Here is a 21,792-nt window from a genome sequence, read left to right on the forward strand (position 1 = left end):
GTACAGCCTGGTTAGAATTGATGAGTCCTCATATTACCAAGGCTAGAGAGACGAAGTGAAGTGGTCACGATGACGCTAATAATATCGCTCTTGGATTTCTCAAGTCTAGTGGCAAAACTTTGAAGTAATAGTTCACTCCAATGTACGCCCTCAAAACGTCGTCAAATGTCGTGTAACAGTCCTGACCTGTTTTATGTTGTTTTTATGTGTTTATGGTCAGGGCATGTGTTTTGGGTGGGCAGTCTATGTTATCTGTTTCTATGTTGGTTTTGTTTGCCTGGTATGGCTCTTGATTAGAGGCAGGTGGTTTGCGTTTGCCTCTAATTAAGAGTCATATTTAGGTAGGGCATTCTCACTGTTTGTTTGTGGGTGATTGTCTCCTGTGATGTCTTCGTTGTGTTCGATGTTATTCACTCTCGGGGCTGTTTGGCTGTTCGTACGTTTCGATGTAACGTTCCTGTTCGTGAGTTTACGTTTGTCGATGTAAGTTTATGTTCAGGTTCCGTTCGTTACGTTTTGTTATTTTGTAAGTTTTGAAAGTGTTTTGTTTTGTTTAGTGGCCGTCGTATTTGTAATAAAGATGGCTTATTTCCCTGACTCCGCATTTTGGTCTGAAGATCCTTCTCTCCTCACCTCATCTGAGGATGAGGAAAGCGACAGCCTTAACATGTCGATTCCACGTCGCGGACCATCTGTTGTTTTGGGTCAGCTAAGTTTTTCAATTCCAAATGAGAGGGAAAGATCGAATTCGCCCTAATCATATGAAGGTTAAGGCATGTAGCTGGTTCTACACACCAGATGACAGGGGATGTGCACCAAAATCAATGTTGGACCGCTTCTGAGGTCTGAAAGAATCGCCCAAACTTCGGTTTTGGAGTGAACTATCCACGTTACCATGTGGTCACCCTCTCCATACGGACAAAATTGTGCAGAACGACACATCAGTGCATCAAAGGCACAGAATGCCAGCCACCTCTAGGTGAGAGCTATCTAGACTTCCATGAACTGTCATGATTAGAAAATCAATACAGTGGCATTTCAAATATGAGGCCTGATGCCCTTAGCAATTAGTCAGCTGGTGAAAGAGACAGCAATTTGTGCCTGTCACTTTGTCCTAGCAACATTTTATTAGACTCTTTTTCTTGTCAACGATCAATTCAAAGCTCTCTATAACTACAAGTATATAGGCAATCCGTATAGGCAGATAAGGCTCTTGGCTATTGTCTAGCTAATCATCATTTTGAGAGACTGAGGGCTTTGTTATTCTAATGATGGTCAGCTGTAAATGGTTCGATGATAACCATTGATGAAACTATTATGATGAGGCCACAGATGGCGGGGTTAGCTTAATCGAGCGCCATTCGGTCCCTTTATGGTCGTACAGCATCTGTAGCGTCGCTAACGGCCCGAGGCTAACTGCTGTGTCGATGCTGCTTTAATATCAATCGATATATCGCCATCCAGTTTCTGACAACTGTGTTCATTCCAATCAGAAATGTGTTAAGTGGAGCGATATGACCTTCAGTGACAGCTAGAGACTGAGAATGGATCAATGGTCCTATGGACAGATAACAATGGGAATTTTACATTGATTATGAAGCTCTATGCATTGTATATCCACAGAAGAATCGAATGTATACTGAACAAAAACAGAAACGCAACGATTTTACTGAGTTACATTTCATGTAAGGAAATCCGTTAATTGACATAAATTCCTCAGGCACTAATCTATGGATTTCACATGACTGGGCAGGGGCACAGCCATTGGGGGGCCTTGGGAGCCAGGCCCAGCCGATCAGAATGAGTTTTTCCCCCAAAAAGGGCTTTATTACAGACAGAAATACTCCTAAATTTAATCTGCTGTCCGGGTGGCTGGTTTAAGTCGATCCCGCAGGTGAAAAAAGCAGGATGTGGAGGTCCTGGGCTGTTGTGGTTACACGTGTCTGCGGTTGTGAGGCCGGTTGGACGTACTGACAAATTCTCTAAAACAATGTTGGAGGCAGCTTATGGTAGAGAAATGAACATTCAATTCTCTGGCAACAGCTCTGGTGGATATTCCTGTAGTCAGCATGCCAATTGCGTGCTATCTCAAAACCTGAGACATTTATGGCATTGTGTTGTATGACAAAACTGCACATTTTAGTGGCCTTTTATTGTCCCCAGCACAAGGTGCACCTGTGTAATGATTATGCTGTTTAATCAGCTTATTGATATGCCACACCTGTCAGGTGGAAGGATTATCTTGGCAAATGAGAAATGTTAACTAACAGGGATGTAAACAAATTACACAACATTTTAGAGAAATAAGCGTTTTGTGTGTATGGAACATTTCTGAGATCTTTTATTTCAGCTCCTGAAACATGGGAACAACACTTTACATGTTGCTTTATATTTTTGTTCAGCATAATATTTAATAAAGTCTAAGGTCAACTGTAAGTCACATGGATAGACATGATTATAATACTGATTCATATATCAAAAGAAGGATATAAGTGTAAGTTTAATAGCAAGTGACATGGATAGTACATTTTAAGGATGCCCCCTGTTTGCCAGTTGGCCTCCTGTCTAAATGTCTTCACTGGGCTTTCACTGCTCAGGTTAACACCAACCCTTAGTGGGACATGTCCCCTTCTCCTCTGTCAGGAAAGACAGGAAAGTCTGAATCATAAATATTCATAAATATCTCTTATACACTTTCAGGGATTTAGGTCCCCTCGAAAAAAAGTGACAGACTACTTGATGGAAAGTTGAGTAGACGGCATTTTAGATGAAAATAAGAAAATAAGACTTCACTAGGTCTTGAAAACAGATCAAAACAAAGAGCCCAATATTAACCTATGGGCATTTGGCAGTGACATCAAGATAGAAACAACATCAAGAGAGGGTTTATGGTCCAAACAAACTCACAAAGTCGATCAATACCAACATGTAAGGGCTTTTGCCTTTACAAGTTCTGACAAAGACTGCATAATGCAGAAGTACATTGACCCATACTACCATTTTACCACCCCACTTTAATAACAGTAGAAAGATAGTCTTGCTGTTATACAGTACAGAATGATAGAAATTCCACTATCTGACATGGCAGAAATAACAAAAGTCCTATACTTTTAATAAGATTTTGCCATTCAAGCATGGCCGTCAAGTGACGATCAAATGAGAGGGAGCTCGGGCTAAAACACAGTATTTCCTCATCTACTCAACCCCCCTCTGTCTGATCTGATTGCAGGCGCCTGTCTGCAGTCTCAGTGCGATCTCTGTCTTTATGCACTGTGGGACAGGTGCTGGGCTGCCATTACGATAAGTAGCGGTGAAGCGGCGGATGGCTCGTAAAGAAGATGAATGACCGTCGCAATCAGCGGTTAAGGTGTCCTCAAAGTTTAGGGGCTTAGAGACAGAGGCCTAAAGTTAGGGCCGATTGTCCCTTGGGGTTGTACGTGGTCGACAAGCGCATTAGTGGTCCGTACGAGCCCTAGAGGCCTAGTCCATTAGACCTGTGTCGCTAATGTATTTGTGTCCCTAGCTGGAGTTAGCAAATGACAAATCTGTCATTTCTCAATGAAGGGTGAGTACGTGCATGCACAAAATGTACAGTATGTGCTTCTACATACAGTTATGTGTTTGCATGCATGTGTGCACACACGGGTCTCCACAACCACGGCCCCTACTCTCCAGTGAATAAGATATGGACCATGGCGTCAGTGGACTTACATTATTGATCAGGTTTACGTCAGTGATTTTTATCCTCTCAATGAAGGTCTACTGTGCTTTCAGAAAGTATTCACACCCTTTGACTTATTCTACATTTTGTTGTGTTACAGCCTGAATTCAAAACAGTTACAGAGTCCAATGGCTGTGATGGGAGTAAACTGAGGATGGATCAACAACATTGTAGTTACTCCACAATACTATCCTAAATGAGAGAGCGGAAAGAAGGAAGCTTGTACAGAATAAAGATATTCCAAAAGATGCACCCTGTATGCAATAAGGCAGTAAAGTAAAACTGCATAGAATGTGGCAAAGAAATGTGCTTTATGTCCTGAATACAAAGTGTTACACTACTGGTCAAAAGTTTTAGAACACCTACTCATTCAAGGGTTTTTCATAATTTTTACTATTTTCTCAATTGTAGAATAATAGTGAAGACATCAAAACTATGAAATAACACATATAGAATCATGTAGTAACCAAAAAAAGTGTTAAACTAATTAAAATATGTTATTTCAGATTTGTCAAATAGCCACCCTTTGCCTTGATGACAGCTTTGCAAACTCTTGTCATTCTCTCAACCAGCTTCACCTGGAATGCTTTTCCAACCGTCTTGAAGGAGTTCCCACATATGCTGAGCACTTGTTGGCTGCTTTTCCTTCACTCTGCGGTCCAACTCATCCCAAACCATCTCAATTGGGTTGAGGTCGGGTGATTGTGGAAGCCAGGTCATCTGATGCAGCACTCCATCACTCTCCTTCTTGGTCAAATAGCCCTTACACAGCCTGATGTGTTGGGTCACTGTCCTATTGAAAAACAAATGATAGTCCCACTAACTGCAAACCAGATGGGATGGCATATTGTAGCAGAATGCTTTGATAGCCTTGCTGGCTAAGTGTGCCTTGAATTCTAAATAAATCACTGACAGTGTTACCAGCAAAGCACCCCCACACCATCACACATCCTTCTCCATGTTTCACGGTGGGAACCACACATGCGGAGATCATCCGTTCACCTACTCCACGTCTCAAAAAGACATGGCGTTTGGAACCAAAAATCTCACATTTGGACTCATCAGACCAGAGGACATATTTCCACTGGAAATTGCTCATGTCCATTGCTCATGTTTCTTGGCCCAAGCAGGTCTCTTCTTATTATTGTTGTTCTTTAGTAGAGGTTTCTTTGCAGCAATCAACCATGAAGGTCTGATTCACACAGTCTCATATGAACAGTTGATGTTAAGATGTGTCTGTTACTTCAACTCTGAAGCATTTATTTGGGCTGCAATTTCTGGTGCTGGTAACTTTTTTTTGTGACTGCACTTGAGGAAACTTTCAAAGTTCTTGAATTTTTCCAGATTGACTTACCTTCATGTCTTAAAGTAATGATGGACTGTTTCTCTTCGCTTATTTGAGCCGTTCTTGCCATAATATGGACTTGTTTTTTTTACCAAATAGGGATCTCTTCTGTATACCATCCCTACCTTGTCACAACACAACTGATTGGCTCAAACACATTAAGGAAAGAACTTCCACAAATTAACTTTTAACAAGGCACACCTGTTAATTGAAATGCATTCCAGGTGACTACTGTACCTCATGAAGCTGGTTGAGAGAATGCCAAGATTGTGCAAATCTGTCAAGGCAAAGGGTGGCTACTTTGAAGAATCTCAAATATAAAATATGTTTTGATTAGTTTAACACTTTTTTGGTTACTACATGATTCCATATGTGTTCTTTCATAGTTTTGATGTATTCACTATTCTTCTACAATGTAGAAAATAGTAAATATTAAGAAAAATTGAGTAGGTGTTATAAAACTTTTGACCAGTAGTGTATGTTTGTGGCAAATCCAACACAACACATCACTGAGTACCACTCTTCATATCTTCAAGCATGGTGGTGGCTGCATCATGTTATGAGTGTTTGTCATCATCAAGGACTAGGGAGTTTTTTTATGGGAAAAATAAAGGAATCTTAGAGGAAAACCTGGCTCAGTCTGTTTTCCAACAGACACTGGGTTACTTACCAAGACCAGGCACCGGAGTGGCCTAGTTACTGTTTTGACTTAAACGGCTTGAAAATCTATGGCAAGACTTGAACATTTGGAATAAGTCAAGGGGTATGAATCCTTTCTGAAGCCACTGTATATGAATGGACAAAGCCATCGATCACGTGACACCATTCATTTATATGTGAAGATTCAATAGCACATTAAAGCCAAATGAAGTCGGTTAAAGGTGAACTGCACTCACCTATTATGAACGTGTTTCTTACGGTGCTCATTACGAAATGCAGCGGCCATTACTGAAGCCCAAACGAGAGTTGTCTTTAGGATGTGGTTTAATGTGGGTGTGTCTTTGCCATTCAATCACAACAAACAAGGGCAGTAGTGAGTAACGTAGTGACAGCGAGGTAAGCTAAGCTAGCTTTGCTATGGAGAGAAGTTTTGAAGTTGAGGACCTGTTGCTGCTAATTCAGATCTGCTGAATTGAGGACGTGTTCCTGCTAATGATCTGCTAATTACGTTGTATGTAGGCTAAAGCCTTTGCAAACCTTGTTTAGCCAACCTGACAGCAGCTAGCTAGCTAGCATAGCTTGGGAATAGCCTATCTAGCTAGCTGATATTTCTGTCAAATCACAGTTATGCCAAGATAGCAAGAAGTACAAGTGTCTGGAATGTGTTTGAGACACTCGTTATACAACACCTTACTACGAAAGTAAGGAGCTGGCTGTCTAAGCACACACTGACATGCACAGCTCTCTGGGTGAAGTTGTCTCCAGCGGATGAGGAAGTCCCTTTCATCTATGTGATTTATTACAGGTTACAGAGAGGTGCAGACAGGTGGCAGGAGGGGTGGAGTGCCTGACATTACATCCTGGATATGACCGTTTGCCTTAACCCATATGTCCAGCAGGAGTTCAATGAATACAGGCAGATGTGAGATGCAGGAAGTTGGCTCTTATCATTGCACCCTGTATGTACAGGCCTAGCTTCCTCCAGGAGGAAGCTTTGACTCGGACAGTCGCCTACAGAGTAATATGAGAAGAGTGCAATTGCTGAACTTATGTAGATATTCTAACCAAAGTGTTCTGATAACTTTCAAGTGTAACAGTTCCATGTAGAATAAACAATCCTTCACGTAACACTGTAGAAGCATTGTCCTGCTAATATAACAATGTGCAAATATTACACTTGTCTTTCATCTTCTATCATCATTCACAGCCGGTACAGATACTGTACCTATCAGCATTTTGTTTGGTGGTACATGTTAGTCATCATCCCTTCGTATAGTGTCCCATATAAGACAGTTCCCCCGACCCCATTCAATAACAACAAAATACGATGGCTCTTGTATGATTGTAATGCTGAGTGCAAGGTCTCTCCCAGTTCAGACATCTGTATCAATCTGTCTTTTAGTCAGGGGACTCCATGACGAACCATCTCTTGTCCTTCATCGGTAGAAAAGCAAGGTAAAGTTGATACACACAGCACTTCATTATCAATGGTTGTTAGGTGAATTCCAAGACAGATGAGTAATTGTATTGTGACGTTGTCACGAGAATTTTCAATCCCAATGATGATAACTAAATCATTTAAGCGTTGACCAATCCCCGAGGTTTGTAAGACCCTGGGTTTAATAATAATTAAGCAAAGACTCAGATTCTGCAAAAGGTTCGTTCTTTATTCAGAGAGCTCTAAAGTCAACCAAAATGTGAACAGATTTTATAACCCCCCCCCATACACACACAAACAGTAGGTGGGCTGTATCTTTTTCCACAGTTAACATTCCTCATTTATAACTATTCTACCAGCCTGGCATTTCCTCTCCGTTTCTTTCCTCCCTAGATTAGAGGGGCCTTGGCAGGGCCTCTTTCCTGTCGTAAGTTTTTTAGAGTTACAACCAGGTCATGTGTAGTTCAATTGTCCTGTGTTTTCTCAACCACACATTTCTCACCCTTAACTTGTCTCAACCATACATTATTGGATTATAGTCTAATAATTCTAATACATTTCACAGTCTTATAATTCTAATACATTTCACATCGTTAATTACGTTTCAGGGTGGAATTCTTTAGTCATTACTTTAAACATATAAATTCCTTTATCAAACATATAGCCAGATCAAATGTGACCAACCTGAGGTGAGACTGGTGCATGGCCACGTACTGCCTCAGCCTTCTGCTCCTGATGTGGTAGGAGGGTTCCCACAACACTGCTGAACAACAAATCCACCAGGTTTTGTATAGCCTGTGAATTAAAATAAATATCATTATTCAATAAACAACTTTTCTCTAGTTTGAAAATAATTATACTAAGTGACTAAGCACAGATTGGATTCAAATCAAATAGTATTGGTCACACACACATGGTTAGCAGATGTTATTGTGAGTGTAGTCGAAATGCTTATGCTTCTAGATCCGACAGTGCAGCAGTATCTAACAGGTAATGTGTAACAATTCCACAAAACCTAATATCTAACAAATTCCACAACTTAATACACACAATCTAGTAAAGGAATGGGATAAGAATATATAAATGTAAAATATATGGATGAGTAATGACAGAGCGGCAAAGATGCAATAAATAGTGTTGGATACAGTATATACATGCAGTTGAAGTCAGAAGTTGACATGCACTTAGACTGGAGTCATCAAAACTCATTTTTCAACCACTCCACAAATTTCTTGTTAACAAACTATAGTTTTGGCAAATTGGTTAGGACATCTACTTTGTGCATGACACAAGTCATTTTTCCAGCAATTGTTTACAGACAAATTATTTAATTTATAATTCACTGTATCACAATTCCAGTGGGTCAGAAGTTTACATACACCAAGTTGACTGTGCCTTTAAACAGCTTGGAAAATTCCAGAAAATAATGACATGGCTTTAGAAGCTTCTGATAGGCTAATTGACATAATTTGAGTCAATTGGAGGTGTACCTGTGGATGTATTTCAAGGCCTACCTTCAAACTCCGTGCATCTTTGCTTGACATTATGGGAAAATCAAAAATCAGCCAAGACCTCAGAAGAAATTGTAGATCTCCGCAAGTCTGGTTCATCCTTGGAAGCAATTTTCAAACGCCTGAAGGTACCACGTTCATCTGTACAAACAATAGTAAGCAAGTATAAACACCGTGGGACCACGCTGCCATCATACCGCTCAGGAAGGAGACACATTCTGTCTCCTAGAAATGAACGTACTTTGGTGCCAAAAGTGCAAATCAATCCCAAAACAACAGCAAAGCCTTGTGAAGATGCTGGAGGAAACAGGTACAAAAGTATCTACAGTGGGGAGAACAAGTATTTGATACACTGCCGATTTTGCAGGTTTTCCGACTTACAAAGCATGTAGAGGTCTAATTTTAATCATAGGTACACTTCAACTGTGAGAGACGGAATCATAAACAAAGATCCAGAAAATCACATTGTATGATTTTTAAGTAATTAATTTGCATTTTATTGCATGACATAAGTATTTGATACTAAGTAATCTAAAACAAAAATCCAGAAAATCACATTGTATGATTTATAAGTAATTAATTTGCATTTTATTGCATGACATAAGTATTTGATACTAAGGAATACTAAGTATCAAATACTTATGTCATGCAATAAAATGTAAATTAATAAAAAATCATACAATGTGATTTTCTGGATTTTTGTTTTAGATTCCGTCTCTCACAGTTGAAGTGTACCTATGATAAAAATTAGACCTCTACATGCTTTGTAAGTAGGAAACACTGCCGATTTTGCAGGTTATCAAATACTTGTTCTCCCCACTGTATATCCACAGTAAAATGAGTCCTATATTGACATAACCTGAAAGGCCGCTCAGCAAGGAAGAAGCCACTGCTCCAAAACCGCCGTAAAAAAAAGCCAGACTACGGTTTGCAACTGCACATGGGGACAAAGATCGTACTTTTTGTAGTAATGTCCTCTGGTCTGATGAAACAAAAATAGAACTGTTTGGCCATAATGACCATTGTTATGTTTGGAGGAAAAAGGGGGCAAGCCGCAGGACACCATCCCAACCGTGAAGCACAGGGGTGGCAGCATCAGTGTGGGGGTGCATTTCTGCAGGAGGGACTGGTGAACTCACAAAATAGATGGCATCATGAGGGAGTAAAATTATCTGGATATATTGAAGCAACATCTCAAGACATGTCAGGAAGTTAAAGCTTGGTCTCAAATGGGTCTTCCAATTGGACAATGATCCCAAGCGTACTTCCAAAGTTGTAGCAAAATGGCTTAAGGACAACAAAGTCAAGGTATTGGAGTGGCCATCACAAAGCCCTGACCTCAATCCTATAGACATTTTGTGGGCAGAACTGAAAAAGTGTGTGCGAGCAAGGAAGCTTACAAACCTGACTCAGTTACACCAGCTCTGTCAGAAGGAATGGGCCAAAATCCACCCAACCTATTGTGGGAAGGCTACCTGAAACGTTTGACCCAAGTTAAACAATTTAAAGGCAATGCTACCAAATACTAATTGAGTGTATGTAAACTTCTTACCCACCGGGACTGTAATGAAAGAAATAAAAGCTGAAATCATTCTCTATTATTCTGACATTTCACTTTCTTAAAATAAAGTGGTGATCCTAACTGACCTAAGACAGGGAATTTTTACTCAGATTAAATGTCAGAAATTGTGAAAAACTGAGTTTAAATGTATTTGGCTAAGATGTAAACTTCTGACTTCAACTGTATGTATGAGATAAATAATGCGAGATAAGTAAACATTCTTAAAGTGGCATTATTAAAGTGACTAGTGTTCCATTTATTAAAGTGACCAATGATATCAAGTCTGTAGGTAGGCATCTGTCTCACTGTGCTAGTGATGGCTGTTTTTCAATCTCTCTGTCCCAGCTTTGATGCACCTGTACTGACCTTGCCTTATGGATGGAAACAGGGTGAACAGGCAGTGGCTCGGGTGGTTATTGTCCTTGGTGATCTTTTTTTCCTTCCTGTGACATCGGGTGTTGGTGTCACTCTCTGTGTGCGTGGACCATTTCAGTTTGTCGGTGATATGTACACCAAAGAACTTATAACTTTTCACCTTCTCCACTGCTGTCCTGTCGATGTGGATAGGGGGGTGCTCGCTTTGCTGTTTCCTGAAGTCCACGATCATCTCTTTTGATGACATTGAGATGTTATTTTCCTGACACCACTCTGAGTGCTCTCACCTCCTCCCTGTAGGCTGTCTTGCCGTTGTTGGTAATCAAGCCTACCACTTGTGTCGTCTGAAAACTTGATGATTGAGTTGGAGGCGTGCATGGCCACGCAGTCGTGGGTGAATAAGGAGTACAGGAGGGGGCTGAGAACGCACCCTTGTGGGGCCCGAGGGGGGCCACCTGGGGGCGGCCCGTCAGGAAGTCCAGGACCCATTTGCACAGGGCAGGGTCAAGACCCAGGGACTCAACCTTAATGATGAGTTTGAAGGGTACTATGGTGTTGAATGCTGAGCTGTAGTCAATGAACAGCATTCTTATATAGGTATTGCTCTTGTCCAGATGGGTTAGGGCAGAGTGCAGTGTGATTGCGATTGCGTCGTCTGTGACCCTATTGGGGCGGTGAGCAAATTCAAGTGGGTCTAGGGTGACAGTTAGGGTGGAGGTGATATGATCCTTGACTAGTCTCTCAAAGCACTTCATGATGACAGAAGTGAGTGCTATGGGGCGATAGTCATTTAGTTCAGTTACCTTAGCTTTCTTGGGAACAGGAACAATGGTGGCCATCTTGAAGCATGTGGGGACAGCAGACTGGGATAGGGATTGATTGAATATGTCCGTAAACACACCAGCCAGCTGGTCTGCACATGCTTTGAGGGCGTGGCTAGGGATGCAGTCTGGGCCGGCAGCCTTGCGAGGGTTAACATGTTTAAATGTTTTACTCACGTCGGTGGCTCAAGAAGCAGAGCCCACAGTTTTTGGTAGCGGGCCACGTCGGTGGCACTGTATTGTCCTCAAAGCGCGCAAAGAATTTGTTTAATTTGTCTGGAAGCAAGACGTCGATGACCGCGACGGGGCTGGTTTTCTTGTAATCTGTCATTCTCTGTAGACCCTGCCACATACGTCTCGTGTTTTGAGATTCAGGCCAGTGGCCCTGACGTCGTTACTAGGCAACCAGCTGTGTAATGTTCCATTGCTGAAGAATTGCTGACACATTTGTAGCATGTTAGCTAAAAAGACTGGTACTCAGGCTAGACAGGTACCATCCTTTATCTTTGCACTAGACAATACACAATAGACTTTCATGAGAACAGGCATGTTGTTTTAGCACTGGAAGCAAACGAAGCCCCTGAATGCTAGCTAACGTTAGCTGGTTCTAACCTAGCCCTTGATCATGACTCCCGGTTCCATTACAGTAAAGGCAGAATGCCGACAGGGTCTGAGTTATCGAGAACGAGTGCTAACCCAAACAACATGCCTGTTCTCATAAAAGTAGCTCCCAACCTAACTTGCAAATCCGGGTTAGTTATCAATATCTTTGTCCGAGTTGAAATTAATTGGCTAGCTAGATAACGTTAGCTAGCAGGGATCTTCTTAGCTAGCCTGTTCGAGTTGAAACATTATCGATAGCAAGCTGGCTAACGTTACATCCTATCAAACCTTATCGTCCTTAGGTGCAAACCTTAGGTGCAACGTTAGCTATGCAAATCTTCCTCTCTATGACAATACATCACACATTAGGGAGAGGGTGGGTATAATTAGTTGAACGTTCCAACAGGAATCTGTTCCAAAAAAGGTTGCCAACAAATAACGCGAACAAAGCTGTATAGCTGTCAAATAAGATACCAGGTGGGCAGTTGGCTATTTCATTATGTTTTTCACTCACCACGTTTATTCCGAAAAATGTCTGTCCTCACTCTGGTAGCCTATGGACAAACATTAAGAATAAGCTACGTGGTGAGTTGATGCCTATTTGGCAGTTAGTTAAGATGAATTGATAGTGCTACTTTGTATGCGTTGTTTGTTGGCAACCTTGTATTTTACAAAGTTTTTGGAACAGATTCCTGTTGGAACGTTCCATAAATTATAGCCACCCTTAGGGAGAGGCTATGTACTTAGCTAGATCCCAGTATCATAGCCATCTAGCTAGTTACTCACCACACACCAGCCACAGCTGTCGTGTCGTACGTTTGTTGTATGTAATACATTCCTTGCCATCTTGCGCAACATTGCTGAATGTATTTGAAGTTTGCACCAACTTTATGGAAGCCAATTTTCACTATGCTGAGCAGGTGTCCATGCGTTGCAGACTTGACAACATGTCCACAACACATGGCAGCTGGGGGCGGATCCCACCTCGTTGTCTCTTTGCAAATTGGACATCATTAGCAAAAGTGGGCATGTAAGTAATCCATACCCAACCCATACTCTCATGACGCACTCACATCCAAATCTCGTTTTTGGACGAGACTGACTTTATGACAAAAACTACCTTATTTACATTTTGTAGTCAATTTTGACACTATGATTAATGTTTCTGACTCATATCGATGCCACATAGGCCGTTTATAACCAGAGAAGTTGGTTCTAGGAGGCCGTTCCCCTTTATTAAGATGGCGTCTCATGGAGACATAACATGCTCAATTTGAGCTACTCCAGGAAGTGACGTTTCAGGCTAGCTCAGTGCTGCCCCCTCATTGAGTAACTGCCATTAGTTACAAATTTATTCTTATAACTTCTTCTGTGTGATTTAAAAATAATCGGTTCAAGGACATACATCTGGTGTATTAGAAGCAGTCATTGGTGCCATGATTGTCTTTGATTTTGTATTTTATTTACACGAAGATTGGCATTTTTCCATTCACTATAATGGGGGATCCTTTTTTCTGCAAACAATGCCTGCAGTACCCCGGTCGCCCTTGAATTTCCGTGGTGTCAATGAGAGGGGGCAGAGGCCAAATCAAACTCTATACCGCATTGTCGTGTGCCTCTCAAATTTTGTAACAACGCGGAGGGCTCTGTATAGCTCCGCACTGACATGATTGGTTGACGGTACGTGGGGGCAGGAGTTCCTGTATGAACACAAACTTACTTCCTTGACAATAGCTCTGCGCTGCTCCGCGAAGCACAAGAAGTAGGAATGCAGACATCGGATTGACCATGCAGCTCCTTTTAGTGGCATCGAGTGCTGCTGTTGCTTACTGAGAGTGAAGGAGCCTGTACAGACGTTTGGGTACATCTCAATAGTGTAAAGTGGCTTCCTCTCCCATTTATCTGCACTAAGATGAAAATACAGCGCAGGCAAAAGCATCATGGTAGTTATTTTTCTGTGGAGTGGATGAGGGAAAGGAAATGTGGAAAGCAGCTGCTTTAGAGAATTGAGATGCATCTTCTATGAGAGAAAATCAAAGCCAGGTGGCCACCTATGAATGTCAGTTCCTCTGTGTTACTTTGTGTAACAGTCAGCCCGGCATGCCCATTCTTCCACCAGGTGTCAATGACTCCCATCCAACAGATATAACAGTGTCTGCCGTTGGGTTATTGTGGTCGCATGTGGGAGTTGAAGTGAAAGAGAAAGTCATAAGGTCTGATGGGATGTCAAATGGTTTTTCATTGGCCTTTTAGTAGATACAAGCAGGAGAAAAGTTCCCAATAGTCCTCATTCGTAATGTCTCACACATGAGGACTCACACATGATAACAATGCTACATTTCGATGTTAGATGTTGTGGTGTGGCTAAATATTAGATGCACAGGAGAGTCCAACCTTACTGTGACTGGTATGTAGAAGTTGCAACCATGCATGAAATTATAAAATGAGAATTAATTCCTGCGGGAAAAGTTTATAAGGCTGTGCCAAACCTTGACACATGCAACAGAAATGTTCTGACAAGCCGCTGCAAGCCATTGAATAAACGGCCTATTCATGAAAAAAAGGGGAAAGTCCCAACTGTCCCCTCGTTCTTTCAATGGAATACAGTACAACCCATTTCCTTTAAATGAGCTTTCCTCTTTGAAGAGTTGTTCTCACACTTGTTCGAGTTCTTAGATGTTTGAAATCAACTCTTTCGTGATAAAAAAAGGTCTGAAAACACCCCTGAGTACAGTAACCTGCTGAGGAACTACCTTAGAAAAGGGCCATGCAACACATACAAATGAGAAATGGTGATAGGTACAACCAACTCTTTCCTGGCCTACAACTCAGTCCATCACTTTTCCATGAAACAACCAAAAAAATACCAATTTTTTTTCTTGTAGCCTTCCAGGCTTGAGTGGGTAGGAAATGTGGTGGGAGTTGGTCAACGTTCCATCTCATTTCGAAAATGCCCCAGTGCCCCTGAAGTGGACAAAGCACTGAGAAAAGCTCCATGGAGAGATGGGAATGGAGAGGGAGAACAGTTACTCACTTGCCCTTTAGTTAATGGACTAGGCCTAAAAGCTCCTTCTCCTTTCAACTGCTCAGAGGCAGACCGAGTAAAGAGGTCTGGCAGCTCTGCAAGTCCCATGTAACAGCTCTCTGGCTGTGTAAGCTAACCATCCCCTTTTATTCTTGCTTTGTCCTGAGAGAGAGAGAGAGAGAGAGCGAGCGAGCGAACTTAAGAAATTCAGCCAGAGAGAATGACCAAAAGATCATTCATTGGCCTGTCACTGCTCAGAGGAGCTAAGCTGGTCTGGTTTAAGAGCAAAACTGTAGTTACAGAGTTTGGAAAACTGTCCTCTGTGCCAACTTGGTGCCCATCAGAATTCTACATCTCGAACCAAGTTAGCTGAACTCTGCAGAAGATTTGTATAGCTTTGGCTTTAGTCATAATAGTCAGGGCCTACGGAGTTGATTAACAATTAGTACTTTGGAGTGTACTTTTGACTTTGTCCCTTAGGACTCTGGCTCATGATATATGGGAGAAATGTGATTCATACAGTAAGCTGTCCTAGTACAAGCTTAAAACAGCCAGGCAAGGATATCTCCAAAATGCCAAAAGGGGAGAAGGATGAGGCAGAAGGGCATAAAGTATGCGCTTGGTACCGATAGGCCGCTGTCGCCTCTGGTCTAGGATTACCACGGAAATGCGATCATAAATCCACCTGACTAATCACCATGACAACTGCCCAGAGTGCAGGAACTCATGCCACAGCCTCTCTCCCAGTGTGGCATTAGTGTCAACTTTCGAAAATGTTAACTTAACGACTTTACGAACTACCTCAAAGTCGCATGAGTCACTCGCATTAGAGCTGGATCATTTTAGACACCATTACAGGGACAAAAACTCAGCATTTTGGGATAATCTGGCCCAACAGCAATTAAGTATTGGATGAGTGTCGTCAAGCTGTGAAAATAAACTGTAACGCAGTGTGTCGTGCCAGGGCGAGAGAGACAGAGATAGAAAGAGTCACCACATTCTGTCACTTGCAGGGAAACGGTTGGCTGAAAGTGTGAAATGCAGCGTGGCGTTGTTGGCAAAGATTTCCCGTTGTCGGTGGCGACAACACAGTTATTATTAGACTTCATGTTTTATTCAAAGTTGCTCTTAGCACATGGCTTGTTTCCAATCACATAAGGTTGCTGTGCTGGTGGCAGACCAAACAATTGAGCATTAAAATGCAGATGCACCGAGGAATACACACACCTGTCAGGGGAGAGGCATCCAAGCAGCACGTCGCTATATATCAACACGGCCCAGTGTGGGGTACAGAACAAAAGGTCAGAGCACGGCAGAAAATGTCTTCGTCTCACGCAACCACCATGTTCAATCTCAAACGTAAGCACGGTAGTGGGCTGGTGATGAAGCAGGCAGAGGCTCTCTGTTCTGTAGCGGTGTATTGTATTGTTTTAGTGGAGATGTAGCCTTCATGTTACTGGAGCCTGCGGCGTCTTCTATATCTCCGTTGTTGGCAGCTACTGCAGTGCTGATGTGGGAGGAGAACTGATGCCCCTGGAGCTGAGACAGTCAGCCTGAACACACACACACACACACACACACACACACACACACACACACACACACACACGAGTACACCATACGCAGTACATACACAGACAGAAGAACTGCAGCACACACACACACACACCAAACCACATAGGTCCAACAGAGAGGTCAGCCCTGTGGGACAGCCATCAGTGAGATCCTGCCAGGCTCCTCTCTCTTTGCTGTTGTCTCCCACCCTGGGCTGTTCCACTAGAGGTCATCCACCACTGAGGGGTCAAGGTATAGTCAGAAGTCAGAATTCTACATGCATATTGAGTTGCCTCACACCCACAACACTCAAGGAACAGTTTGGGGGACCTGACCTGTTCCCTCAGAGTAGAACTGTTACAGCTCAAATACAAGCTCGGAGCAGGAGTAAGGCCGGGTACAGTGGTTAGTGATTTACTTTGTCCATGGGCGTTTTGTAAACTGACTATCTAAAGGGCACTTCAGAGTGATGAGTGTAGGTGTGTGTCACGCTAACGGAGAGGGTGATGTTTGTTTTTTTTTTTACTCAGGAAACAAAGTGGCATGAACACTCACTAATGAAATCATATCTGTCTGACTGGGTGGTAAAAGATGATTCGAGCAAAAAAAAAGGGTTCAAATATGTTTTTGAACTTCGCAAACCTTCGAAAAACTTTACAACATGCGCTCTCAGAGATCCTGTTACTGCAGGGTCATGTGCAGAACATCTGTGTTTTCACTGTTGTTCTACAAACATGAATAAATTGATGTGTTACTTGAAATGCTGTCTGTGAGATTAAGACGTCAGTCAAAACACCGTCGTAAACTTATATTACCAAATGTAAAGAAACATTCTATCCACTTGACCATGTCTAAGCGATGACGTTGAAAAAGTGAAAACTGAAACCTATCAAGTGAAAGCACTTCCTTCTTATGAATGAGCCAATCACGTGAGTGGGAGTGATTTCTGCAACAACACTCTCACCCTTTGTTGGCACCCAATCAGAGCAACATCTCCCATTACAACTTCTTATGACAGTTTCCCTTGACTTATCATTAACCCATCACTCTCTCTGTCCCACACACTTTCTCTCACTCTTTCAGAACATCAAGAGGTAGTTATGAGACACACCCTTCTCAGAGATACAGCAGCCCCACAAAGCCTCCTTACCTCGCTAAAGGAACCTACAAGGAAATGGGAGGATTTATTTGAGAAGGAGCTCAGAAGGTATCAGAAACAGTTACTCAAAGAAGCAAGGGACAAGCACTTCTTCACATTGGGGTGAGTCAAGTTTGCTTCTGTACCCGTCAGACCTATCGCAATATAACTTATCTAGCTGTACTTTTATAGGCCTATTGCAGTCAAAAATGTGATTTTTCTGTGTTTCATATAGACTTAGTGTACAAAACACCTGCTCTTTCCATGACAAATTGACCAGGGGAATGCTATGATCCAGTATTGATGTTACTTGTTAAATTCACTTCAATCAGTGTAGATGAAGGGGAGTAGACAGGTTAAATAAGGATTTTTAAGCCTTGAGAAAATTTGAGACATGGATTGTGTATGTGTGCCGTTCAGAGGGGGAATGGGCAAGACAAAAGATTTAAGTGCCTTTGAACAGGGTATGGTAGTAGGTGCCAAGCACACCGGTTTGTGTCAAGAACTGCGACGCTGCTGGTTTTTTCACGCTCAACAGTTTCCCAGTCTACCACCCAAAGGACATGCAGCCAACTTGTCAAAACTATGGGGTGGCCTTTCCGTGGTGACCCTCACATTTATCAATAAATGTCAGATGACCTGGCCTCCACAATCACCTGGCCTCAACCCAATTGAGATGGTTTGGGATGAGTTGGACCGCAGAGTGAAAAAAAAGCAGCCAACAAGTGCTCAGCATATGTGGGAAGTCCTTCAAGACCGTTGGAAAAGCATTCCAGGTGAACCTGGTTGAGAGAATGCCAAATGTGCAAAGCTGTCATCAAGGCAAAGGGTGGCTATTTGAAGAATCTCAAATATAACATAGGATTTGAACACTTTTTTTTTATTATTACATGATTCCATATGTGTTATTTTATAGTTTTGATGTCTTCACTGATTATTCTACAATGTAGAAAATATTACAAATAAAGAAAAACACTTGAATGAGTAAATGTGTCCAAACTTTTGACTGGTACTGTAAATGTGTAGGGGGGTGCACAGTGTGCACCCAATTGAAAATGTGTTATTTTACATGTTCTTCACAGAAAATGAGGCCAATGAGTCTCGGGTTGAAAAAAGTAATAATTGTATAATTTTTCTTTTAGTAAACATTGAAAATTGGCCCCACAGACCCGAACAATATTGAGATAAAAATGGCTGCATTGGACATTTAAAGAAACTATTGGTCTGTGAAGCAAAATATTACACAGTGCACTCCGCTTATAAGAACGACAAAAGACACCGTAGGACAGAAACATTCTGGTACAATGTACAGATATTGGATCTTAATTTGACCCGTTTGCTACAGCAGGAAAATGATCAAATAGAATATAAGGTCTTGCAATGGAGAAAAGTTATCCTGCAACAGGATCCTACATATGTACTTTTCTTGTAAGGATCAATCAGTTACATGAATAAGTGCACTGTGTTTGCAACAGGTGAAGGTGAATATCAGGTAGACTGGGTGAGAGTGACATACTGTACTAGTGTAACATGACCAATGTGTAACTTGTGTCTCTATAGGAGATCAAGTCAGGAGACACAAGATGAACCTCTTCACCCAGCAAACGGTGATACTTTGTCTCGGCGTTGCCGTCACGCTCAGCAAGGCAGAGCCAACGGCAGGTAAGCAAATCAAGTTGAAACTTGACTTTTAAAGACAACAATGTAGCTTGGGCCCCACACTAGTAGGCACATAACATGGAATAGTTTAAGTCAGGAACAAGCATTAGTAGAGCGCAGTCATTACAAGAGCGCTAAGTGAAGAAACCAACTCCAATATCTCCTTAATCCACAGAGCTGGTGAAGCTAAGCGCTGTGGACTCTCTGATTGTGCCATGTCACCAGAGTGCCACGCTCCGTTGTGACCTCTCCACCTCCCAGGAGGGGCTGTCAATCAATCATCTGGCCTGGGTCCGCCAGGACGGGAAGTACCTGTGTGATGTTAACGCGACTGGAGTGATGGGGACCCACCCAGGGAACACACCTAGTGCCATGGAGTGCAGTTATACCCCACATACACAGCTGACCCTGACTCTGCTGCAGGTACAGCCACTGGAGCAGGGAAAGTACTTGTGCAAGCTGCGCTCCAGTCATGGAGTAAAGGAGGCCACTACAACGGTGAAGCTGCAAGGCGAGTGTCCTAGCCCATTCTCACTCATGTAATACTGTCATCTGTCATGCATGTATTCCCGAAGCCATTGACCAGAGGCTGGTGGGAGGAGCTATAGGACTGGCTCATTATAATGGCTGGAATGGGTTAAATGGAATGGTAGTCATGTTTGACTCTGTTCCATTAATTCCATTCCAGCCATTACAATGACTCAGTCCTCCTATAGCTCCTCCCACCAGCCTCCTCTGCAATTGGTATTTTGCACTGTTCGTCAATATTGCATATAGGTCCGTGGTAGTAAATGGACATAGCCTAACCACCAGGAAGTACAAGGGACTTTAGTGCCTCCACTGAGCAAAATGTATGACTAATGGTGTCAGGGGGCTTACAGAAGCGCATTCCACCATTTCTCAAGAACTCTCCAACCTCAGCCATATTCTTTGTGTTTAAAAAAAACTTGCTCTGTTTCCATTCAGAGTGCTACGGGGAGGCCCAGCCCAGCGTCAGTGATGAGGGCCCGACCTGCACCTTCACTGAGGTCTACCCTGACGGAGAGGTGCACTGGTTCCAGGGATCCAACAATGTGACTGGGGACCCTAATATCAAAACTAAACAAGTGAAGGATGGAAAGTTTTCGACAATAACTAGTTCCCTGAATAGAAAGACCGTCGCTGGGGAAGGGGCCTACAACTGCTCCCTGTGGATCCCCAGTACCGGAGCCTACCTGACCAGCAGCTTGGTACCAGAGCATGGTGAAGCCAGGGTTGAGGAGCCCAATGCCAACGGGGCAGGGGCCAATGGTTCTGTGTGGAAAACCTTTCTAGTCCTCCTGAGTACTCTCTTCCTGGTGTGACGTCTTGAAAACATTCACAAATGGACCAGGAAACGCCAGGATCAATTAATAAGAATATGGAAGAGCCATTGTGTGGAAACCTTTCATGGTCCAAAGGTTTCCTTGGCTGCGTAGTACAAGGAAATGATGGCCAGATGAGAGGCTGATAACCTGGTGCAAATCAGTGTATATGTAACGGGTAGAGCAGTCAACCTATTGTGAATGCACCATTGTTGGTCTTCCAGTGCCAGGTGTATGTGATTGTTAATTAAAAACAGCAAGCAGCAGTAGAAACAATAACAAAGCTTACTTCACCCCCATTTCGGTAAAAAGCTGATGGATGGGGCTGGAGAAATGTAACCATTTCAAATTCATAGAGAGCTTTGGATGCATGGACCCGCAAAACACCAGTCTCAATGTCAACAGTGAAGAGGCGACTACGAGATGCTGGCCTTCAGGCAGACTTCCTCTGTCCAGTGTCTGTGTTCTTTTGCCCATCTTAATCTTTTTTTTTTTATTGGCCAGTCTGAGATATGTATTTTTCTTTGCAACTCTGCCTAGAAGGCCAGCATCCCGGAGTCGCCTCTTCACTGTTGATGTTGAGACTGGTGTTTTGCAGGTAATATTTAGTCTGCCAGTTGAGGACTTGTGAGGTGTCTGTTTCTCAAACTAGACGCTCTAATGTACTTGGCCTCTTGCTCAGTTGTGCACCGGGGCCTCCCATTCCTCTTTCTATTCTGGTTAGAGCCAGTTTGCGCTGTTCTGTAAAGGGAGTAGACACAGCGTTGTACGAGATCTTCAGTTTGTTGGCAATTTCTCACATGGAATAGCCTCTATTTCTCAGAACAAGAATAGACTGATGAGTTTCAGAAGAAAGTTATTTGTTTCTGGCAATTTTGAGCCTGTAATCGAATCCACAAATGCTGATGCTCCAGATACTCAACTAGTCTAAAGGCCAGTTTTATTGCTTCTTTAAATCAGAACAGGTTCCAGATGTGCTAACATAATTGCAAAAGGGTTTTCTAATGATCAATTATCCTTTTAAAATGATAAATTTGG

General features: G+C 42.5%; 1 protein-coding gene across 1 annotated transcript in view; it reads left to right on the top strand.

Moving 5' to 3' along the window:
- LOC129837893 (E3 ubiquitin-protein ligase TRIM35-like) overlaps nucleotides 1-19,753 on the top strand; it is a 54,647-nt gene extending 34,894 nt beyond the window's left edge. The window contains exons 6-8 of the mRNA XM_055904410.1: nucleotides 17,698-17,875; nucleotides 19,313-19,414; nucleotides 19,587-19,753. Coding sequence (XP_055760385.1) covers nucleotides 17,698-17,875; nucleotides 19,313-19,414; nucleotides 19,587-19,656 — 350 coding nt within the window. The 3' untranslated portion in view covers nucleotides 19,657-19,753. The remainder of the gene's footprint in view (nucleotides 1-17,697; nucleotides 17,876-19,312; nucleotides 19,415-19,586) is intronic.
- Nucleotides 19,754-21,792: the final 2,039 nt, after the last annotated feature.

The sequence above is a fragment of the Salvelinus fontinalis genome, chromosome 3 (assembly GCF_029448725.1).
Source record: "Salvelinus fontinalis isolate EN_2023a chromosome 3, ASM2944872v1, whole genome shotgun sequence".
Classification (NCBI taxonomy): Eukaryota; Metazoa; Chordata; class Actinopteri; order Salmoniformes; family Salmonidae; genus Salvelinus; species Salvelinus fontinalis.